At 31.4% G+C, this 8,434-nt stretch overlaps 1 protein-coding gene across 1 annotated transcript; it reads right to left on the bottom strand.

Moving 5' to 3' along the window:
- Positions 1-870: 870 nt before the first annotated feature.
- On the bottom strand, positions 871-2,339 carry LOC127724920 (uncharacterized; the record flags this gene model as incomplete). The annotated part of the gene is made up of 3 exons (XM_052231923.1): positions 2,111-2,339; positions 1,483-1,677; positions 871-911 (listed from the first exon to the last, which is right to left on the bottom strand). Coding segments are annotated over exons 1-3 (465 nt in total), but the record flags the coding sequence as incomplete, so codon positions are not given.
- Positions 2,340-8,434: the final 6,095 nt, after the last annotated feature.

Genomic DNA, 8,434 nt, shown 5'->3' with positions numbered 1-8,434 from the left:
GATGTTAGATGGTTGAGGAAGCTCACCTCCTGGTGGAGTTTTAGTTTTGCATTTCAGTAAATTGAATGTATATGATTCTGAAGATGCATTTTCTCTTCATGTTACTACTCCTGGGTGTTATGAATCCATGTAAAAATGATGATAGTCAGTTATATGTTTCAAAGTTTTAAAGTACTGTTGAAAATAAGGCTTCCATTCATAAAACATTACAGGATCTTGTATATTTCCTACAACTTGTGGTATGTTGTGTATATTTCTGCTGGACCTTGTCACAGTTTCAGCTACCTGTAATAAAACAAAGAACAATAAATCAACTGCAAGACTTTTCATAAATGATTTGAGAGTATTAACAAATACATACAGATTTAAAAAAAGAAAATTTGAAAAGGTGACTTTACAGTAAAATACAGCCAGACATCAAAAACAGATGACAATAATATGCAAGTCAGATAAATCTATAAATTTAGAAACTAACTCAGGTAAAAACTGGATATGCTATCTATGCTTGAATCAATTATGAGTACATTTTGTAATTTGTGTACAAGATAAAACATTTTAAGAAACTAATGTTATGTCATTAATCCAAAGAACTAATCCAGGTTTCATATTTGTAAGAGTTATTGCCCTTTGATCATATTGAATACCGGTAGGTGAAATATTAACTATTTGAAATGACTTTAGCAAAAAAAACATAGATCATAGTTCTATCTTAAATCAAGTAATAATGTTTATACATGTACTTGTATATTAAATTGTAGTTTTAATTATTATATAAACTACCATTATCTACCTCTGATAATGTTTCTGCTGCTGAATTTCTCCAGTGTAACTTCCAAACAAAAAATGCCAATCAGGCTCAAACTTGGTATGTCCTGTAATCATCATTGAGTATTCTATGCTTTTGTGTAATCCTGGCAAAACAAAAATAAAAATTCTATTACAAAAAATACTTATTTTAAAAAAGCAAATACCAAAATGAGAAAGTTAAAAAGATACCAGTAACTAAAGTTGTCATACTAGAAATAAATATTGTATGCAAAATATATACATCTGGACTGGGTTGCACAATCGTCTATTAAAGTTAATAGTCTATTAAAAGTACACTTAAATTTAATAGTCTATTATTTACGTTGCACAAACGTTAATTAAGGTTAATAGCCTATTAAGTCACTATTAAATTTAATTGAACAAAGGAGCCCTATACTTATAAAAATAAATAAATCTTTTGAATGTTGATAACATGAAATGTTGATTCTAATCACAGAACTATCACTATAACATATTCTGCATACATTGTTAATATAAAAAAAGGAGATGTGGTACAATGTATATCTTAATCTAAAAATACAGATAGAATAAAATCAGTATTGTTTATTCAAAAAGAGAATTTTAAACTTTTATCAATAAATTGTTGTCTTGGTTATAGTTTGAATATAATATAACACTGTGTGAAATAATGTAACATAATCAAATAATAGTTACCTGTCATTACTCTCCATAATGCATACCATAATACAACATTATTCTTGTTCTGACCAGTGCAGTTGTCAAAATGGATTTTAGCATCAGTCTCTCCATGACCAAATTTGTTGAAATAGTGATGCACCATACTAACAACAGAGTGTGCTCCTTTGCCAATACTTTCAGCTTCATCAATCAAATAGAAACTTTGTTTTCCTACAAAACATTACATACAAAATTTACCATTAGCCATTTTGAAAACATTTAAAACAAAAGCATACATATCTAATACAATAATATATTCACAAATTACAATTTAACATGTACTAGTACATGATGTGTGCAACAGAGGTAAATAAATAAAGATAAATCATGTTTAAGAAATCTATTTCCATATACATGTATGTAACTTAACTCAATACATACATGAATCATAAGGGTATAGTTATTTATATCAGAGTTATTTACCTTGAAAACTACACCTTACAAGTCAATGATCATGTACATCAAATATAAATTTTTATGTCCAGTGATTATGTCCATCAGTCTGTTTTAAAACTATAAATTATAATAAATCACATGTTCATGCTACTGTTTCTAACTATCAAAAGCATATATTTAATGTAATAAAAAACCAATAAAAAATTACCAGATCCTTCTGAGCAGACTCCAAACACATTACATTTTCTTGGTGTTTTGAAATAAATGGGTCCCACTTGCTGAGCATGGTGAGGAAAGTGAACTTGTTGGGCACAATCCCAGGAATAGTGTAGAGTGGTCTGTACTGACTGTTGAGAATTTCCTGTAAAACACATGTAAGAGTTAACAACTAAATACATAAGATTGAGGATAGCCTGTTCAATAAAAGCTTTTGCCATTTATTAAAAAAATATTCCTGCAGTCATGGTAGTACAATTGAATCTAATTTATCTAATCCAAGTAATATTGAGTCCAAAAAGGATACATGAACATTGTATATTGAGACATGTACATGTATGTTTAGAAGTAGAAGTGTCAAGATTGTGAATTTGTGTATGTTATTAACATGATTAATATGATTAATGGTTGTCTGGAATAAAGTTGACCAATTATATACAACTGAATGTACTGTCACATGTGAACAAAAGTATGGAATAAAGTTCACCACTTACATGTATATATACTACTGTTCTACATATGAACAAAATGCATGCACTGACTATTTGGTAAGGACTTGAAACATATATAAATAATAATAAAAATATTCAAAAGTATGTTTTATGAATATGAACAGATATTTAGGAGAGACATAAAGAGATATGTAATATTATAATACAGAAGTCATACTTTGGTGGAAAAAATTATTTAACCTTTATATATATATTACCTGATTGTTTCAGTGCATCTGGCAAGTCCATGTAGTTTTGTTTGCTAAGTGTTTAACCTGCTCACGGTAGTAGTCTCTTTGTTCTTTTGTGAGTTGTACATGGATAGTATATTGATTTAACAATAACTGTTTTTCCTCTTCAGACAGATTTCCACTATTAGATATTTTACCAGCATATTCCTGACACTTTTGGCATAAATCAGTACATGGCTTTGTAACTACAATATTGGGACATAAATCATGCCACTGTCTTTGAAATGTTCTTACACTCACACTTCTATACTTCATATTTATTGCAAGTTTTTCATATTCTGCATGAATGTCAACTGAATTTTTGTCAGATGGTAACAACAAAACTTGATGGTTCTTGTAATTAGGCAACCTGCCTGGTAGAGGCAAAGCATTATCAGTAGCATATTTGATAAGAAATGTTTTTATCCTTTCTGAATCCTGAAATGTAAGGGCATGTTTTGGAAGTTTCCCTGTGCTAGCATGAGTTCTAGGAGATGGGCCATCTACATCGAGTGATTTTGCAATAGAAAGTAATTTCTTCTTAAATTCAACCCCATGGATAAAACAAAATGTCTGTATTCTACATACTCGCTTTCCTTTGAAATAAAACTCCTGGTATGGGCGTTCCCTTTCTTTAATTTTGTGTTTCTTGGCTTCAGTGACACTACCAGAACGCCTGTGTGCAAACAATTCAGCCTTGATTATCATATCAAGTTCATCTTTAGAAAGTTCCTTGCAGTGCTCTCGGAATTCAATAACGGCGTCCATTTCAATGATTTGGCTACAAGGTTCGCCATAAAATGCTTTGCACCCGCAAGTGTCATTTCTAAAACGGATCTGTGCAATATTCTCGTGTATCGTCATCTGAAGGTTCGACTAAATGATCGACATTGTCGTCGTCATTGGCAGATTCAAAGTTTTCAACATCAGAATTAATCTCGGACTCGGGGCATTCGTAATCGTAAAAATATAATTCGTCGACCCTATTCAACTCATTTATGAAATCATCATCTTGGTTCTGCAAAATCTCAGGCGGTACGCTACTCTGACTTGCCGAAAATCGACTTCCCTGGCTCATTTTATCTGTTTTATACTAAGACCGCCATTTGTACTTTTGTAAATACAAAGGGGGACAATTAAAAGTTTTGTGACTGGTTTACGCTCCATGTTATGCATTTCAAGGTAATCAAAATAAATATTTTTTAATAATTGATGTGGAAATATTAATCAATTTTATAAGTATCAAAAGTTCAGTCTATTTTCAACCCTTTTCAAAACCTAATTGCAAATCGGTAATTACGAAATACAGGTGCTCGTTTAGATTTGAGAACGTCAACTTTACGACGTCATAATACGAAATCGTAAATGCCGCATCTGGGCCCTTTTTATCAGTCGCAGTCACATTTATGAAGATATCAGTCTGGTGCATAAATTCACTAAAAGTTTAATTGAAATGACTGCTCACATCTGATTTTTGCATAACTTCCTAGCACAGTTATTGTTAACTTTATAAAAGACCTTTAAAATAAAAAAATCATAGCATCTACAAGTTAAATTATCTGTTTTATGACTCAGGGGTAGGCATTTGTCTCTGTGTTTTGCCCCTGGGGCCTCACATTTCCTAATTTTTTTCCCTGTTTCTAGCAATGTGGAATATTTACTACATATTTAGGATAGAACACACTATTGTAAGTTTTACTGAGGTCTTTTTGTAATTCTAGCTTGTACTTTTTTATGCCGCAGTCACAAAAAAGCACATTTAGGCGTTACGGCTTACTTTTGGGTTATCGACAGGACAAAACACCCCACCAGAAATATTTAGGAAGGATCAATGAGTTGCAATTACTGCGAAAAGTAAATATAAGCACTTCTAAACAATTTAAATTACATATAGGCATATATTATGAATTTATTTTGAATTCAGGGCTTTAAGTAAACCATGCATACTGTAAACTGTGAATTTATGCTGAGTCATCATAGTTAAGGCCCAGGATTTTCTCAATCTTCATGAAATATTTATAAAACTTCATATTTGAGTTAAATTCTTTAAAATCTCTGAGATAAACCAGATTTTGTGAAATTCTGTATGTTCTATTTTTTAACCCTATATAGGTTGCAATTCTGTAAATACAGACAATGCAATTTCCCATAGGAACTCCCTTTGCGGCTTAAACTGTGACACTTTTACTATGAAGTTTCGTGAAAAATAATATCCCAGAACGGAAAGTTTATATGCACTACTATTTTATTCAAAGGTCAAAATATAGGGCTGTGCGGCATATTTTCAACATTTATATGCCCTGAACTTCTAAGAGTTTAAACTTATACTAAAATTTTATACTACCCTTACCTCCATTTTTGGACCTCCTAAGAATTAAAATTTAGCCGCTACCATGTTTTTCTATACTGGTTACATTCCCAAGTGATGTCTCTATGAGATGAAACACAGAGATCATCAATAGGAACCAGTACGTTAACAAATTAACATACCTATGAATATTAAATATCTCCCCAAAAGAGGTGTGGTTTGAGAAACAGCTGTATTTACAAAGTGCAACCTTAAGTTGACAGGTGTTTTCTCAAATGCCAAAAAATACCTAGTCATTTTCTAAAAGCCCGAAATTTCCAATGAAAATTCAAAAAATTGCCTTTTCAGTTAGGGCAAATTGTATAAATATGAAATACATGAAATAAATGATAAAAATATCTTAGAAAGCAGAGAAATATTGAGTAAAATAAAATATAAAAATGTAGCCGGCAAGTAAATTTTGAGGTATTGATAGTTTTAAGAACTCCGTATAGAAAAACTGCTTTGCTCTGTTTTTCAGAGGGTCATTTAATGGCCGTCTCTTTACAATGACAGAAGGGCACATTGTTCTTACAAAAGAAGAAAGATTTTTAAAAAACAATTGATTGAAAATGTTGATTTTAATCAGAAATGTGTAATATGGAACAGAGAAAAATACAAAACTATTTTGAACAAAACAAGATTGGAATAGAAGAACATCCTTTGGATTATTGACATATGCAAAGGTATGTGCATTTGTGCTGTCAAGCTATAATGTTGTTTTACAGTTTTCGTAACAAACATTAGTAAATAACAAATTATATGCTTCTAGGTGCCTGAATCGCTCACCTGGCAAAATATAAAAGATAGAAATATGATGCAATCAAGGAATATTTCTAAGAACAGTTCATGTCAAATAAGGATAATATCATATATAATGAGTTAGTTGACGACTTCTGTGAGATCTTGTATAGCGAATCTCTTATCATGTTCCCGCAAAAACCGTTCTGATTATCCATGAAATATTTGCCACTGGACGTCTAGCATGCAGTAATCAATCGATGATGCATTAAGACTTATTGTTTTTGTTTTTCTTCTGATTATTATTTTAAAAAATTGCATGCTATTCAATAATAAAATAAGCTGGTCTGTTTGATACTTCCAGTCGTTCTTTTTTTTTGTGTGTACATTTCATTCTGTTTTATGCTTTGAAGCATTTTGTAAAATGTCTTAAAATTTCAGTCATTATACAAAATGCCTAAATTTAAAAAATGACTGTAATATATTCATAATTTGGCAGGAAAAGTCCCGTGTGTGATAAATTCGTTATACTGTTCACTACTGACATCCTACGGATCCATAGAGGGTTAGTAAATTCCATTGGAGATTCGGCCTTCGTCCTCACCCCTGTGGATTTTACTAACCCTCTATGGATCGTATGGGGTCAGTAGCAACCCATATAACTTATCAATTACGAGTTGAAAATGAAAATAACACTTTATAAATGTTATGGGTCTAAAGCGCTTTTCTAGATTTACTCTCATCAGGAAAGCTCCAATCCCAAAATTTGAAAGCCATAGATGTACAAGTACTGAAACACGTTAAGAGCTTTCTCTTCCAAAGGTACCTGACAATAATATCAAAATCTATCTTAGGTCAACATTGACTGACGGAAATGGATCTTTAAATCTTACTAATTTCCAAAATAATTATTGGATAATTTAAGAAATGTATGTTATAGATAGTTTCAGTACCTAATCACTGACAGTCGAGTTAATGACAACATCGGGGACCAAATATTACAACAACAGCGGTATTGATCCATTGCTAGAAAATGAAATAACATAGTGACTGTGCATGCTATATAAAGAAGTAGGGCCAATTTACCCTACATTTGTTTCACTTATAGGGTCAAAATATAATTGTCAAATTCTACTGGAAATTTAATATCAAAGAGCCTTAATCATATACTTCAGTTATAGTTTCATAGTTTTATATATTTCTACACAATCAAAATTCATTAAGCACTACTTAAGTTGTTGTTTAGGGCACTTTCAAAATTGCAATTTTTGCCATTTTCAGCCTTTTATAGTTTGATGATTTGTTTAGAAATAATTCATGATATTGTAAGAACTGTAGAGAACATACATGACAAACAAACACCCGCTCAACTTTACATTAATTAAAGTTCAGAATGTATAATAGTGCACGAATATATAACATTCGTTTCCTTTTCCGGTTCTGGTATTTCAAGATATAGATTGGTGAAATGCACTAGAAATTAACAATTAAGGGGAGATAACCCCTTAGTTTACTATCATTCTAACCACTATCTATTTTGATATTTCTTGAATTATAAGACACGCAGAAACAAAAAGCCTACTATTTCTCACTCGGGATGAGGATAACTTCAAATTAGGATGGTAAGGTCGGCAGTTTTTTTTTCGGCCATGTTTTCAAATTCTTCTATATTGCCTTATACTTAATAAGACTGACACCGCTTACACTGAACTGCAGCCAAGTTAGGCGTTTAGTTATTTATTGATAAAAGCATGCTGGCCTATGACTAACAAATATTTTGTAACGTCCCATTTCATTGGCCGAAAAATACCAAATACAACAATCAATAGTACACGTGAATTGACACAGGTGACTGACAATGGAATGTACTATGTTAATATGAAAGTAAAATGAATTGGACGAATATTCGTTTAATGCTGTAGCGTTGCCTGATTTCCAAAGAGAGAGGTCGAAACGTTATACTTGCGAGTTTTCTCTAGGAATGTTCTTTATGCAACAAAAAATATATCATGTACCGGATTGTGAATAATATAACTTAAGGATAAATATTTGTACCAATTTTATACGGATAAATACAAGTACTATTTTCAATTTTCTTACATACTGACGGGATACAATCAACTTCATATACTAGGTTATTGTCTTGGCATGTCAGAAAATATTTTAAATGTTGTAGTTACATATAATAGGGATCACATGATAATATATAATAGGTTGCCCATTTCTTTTGTTTTCATTCTATACAACAATCATACAGTAGCTTATCGTTTGGTCATTCAGAAATAACATTATTACGAATCACAAACGAAACAAATCGTAATGTCCTATTCATTCGCCGACAGATACAAGCAAAACAACAATTATACAAGTGAACTATCACAATTGACGGACAAAAGAATGTACTATCATGCTTATGACGGAAATAAAATTAATTGAATGCATATTTGTTTGAAAAGGATTGAAACGTTACCATGGAACGCGGGAACCACATTAATAGATAATCACAG

Source organism: Mytilus californianus, unplaced genomic scaffold, assembly GCF_021869535.1.
Source record: "Mytilus californianus isolate M0D057914Y unplaced genomic scaffold, xbMytCali1.0.p SCAF_14, whole genome shotgun sequence".
Classification (NCBI taxonomy): Eukaryota; Metazoa; Mollusca; class Bivalvia; order Mytilida; family Mytilidae; genus Mytilus; species Mytilus californianus.
The sequence above is the reverse complement of the archived record's forward strand: the minus strand, read 5'-3'. Positions and strand labels throughout refer to the sequence as shown.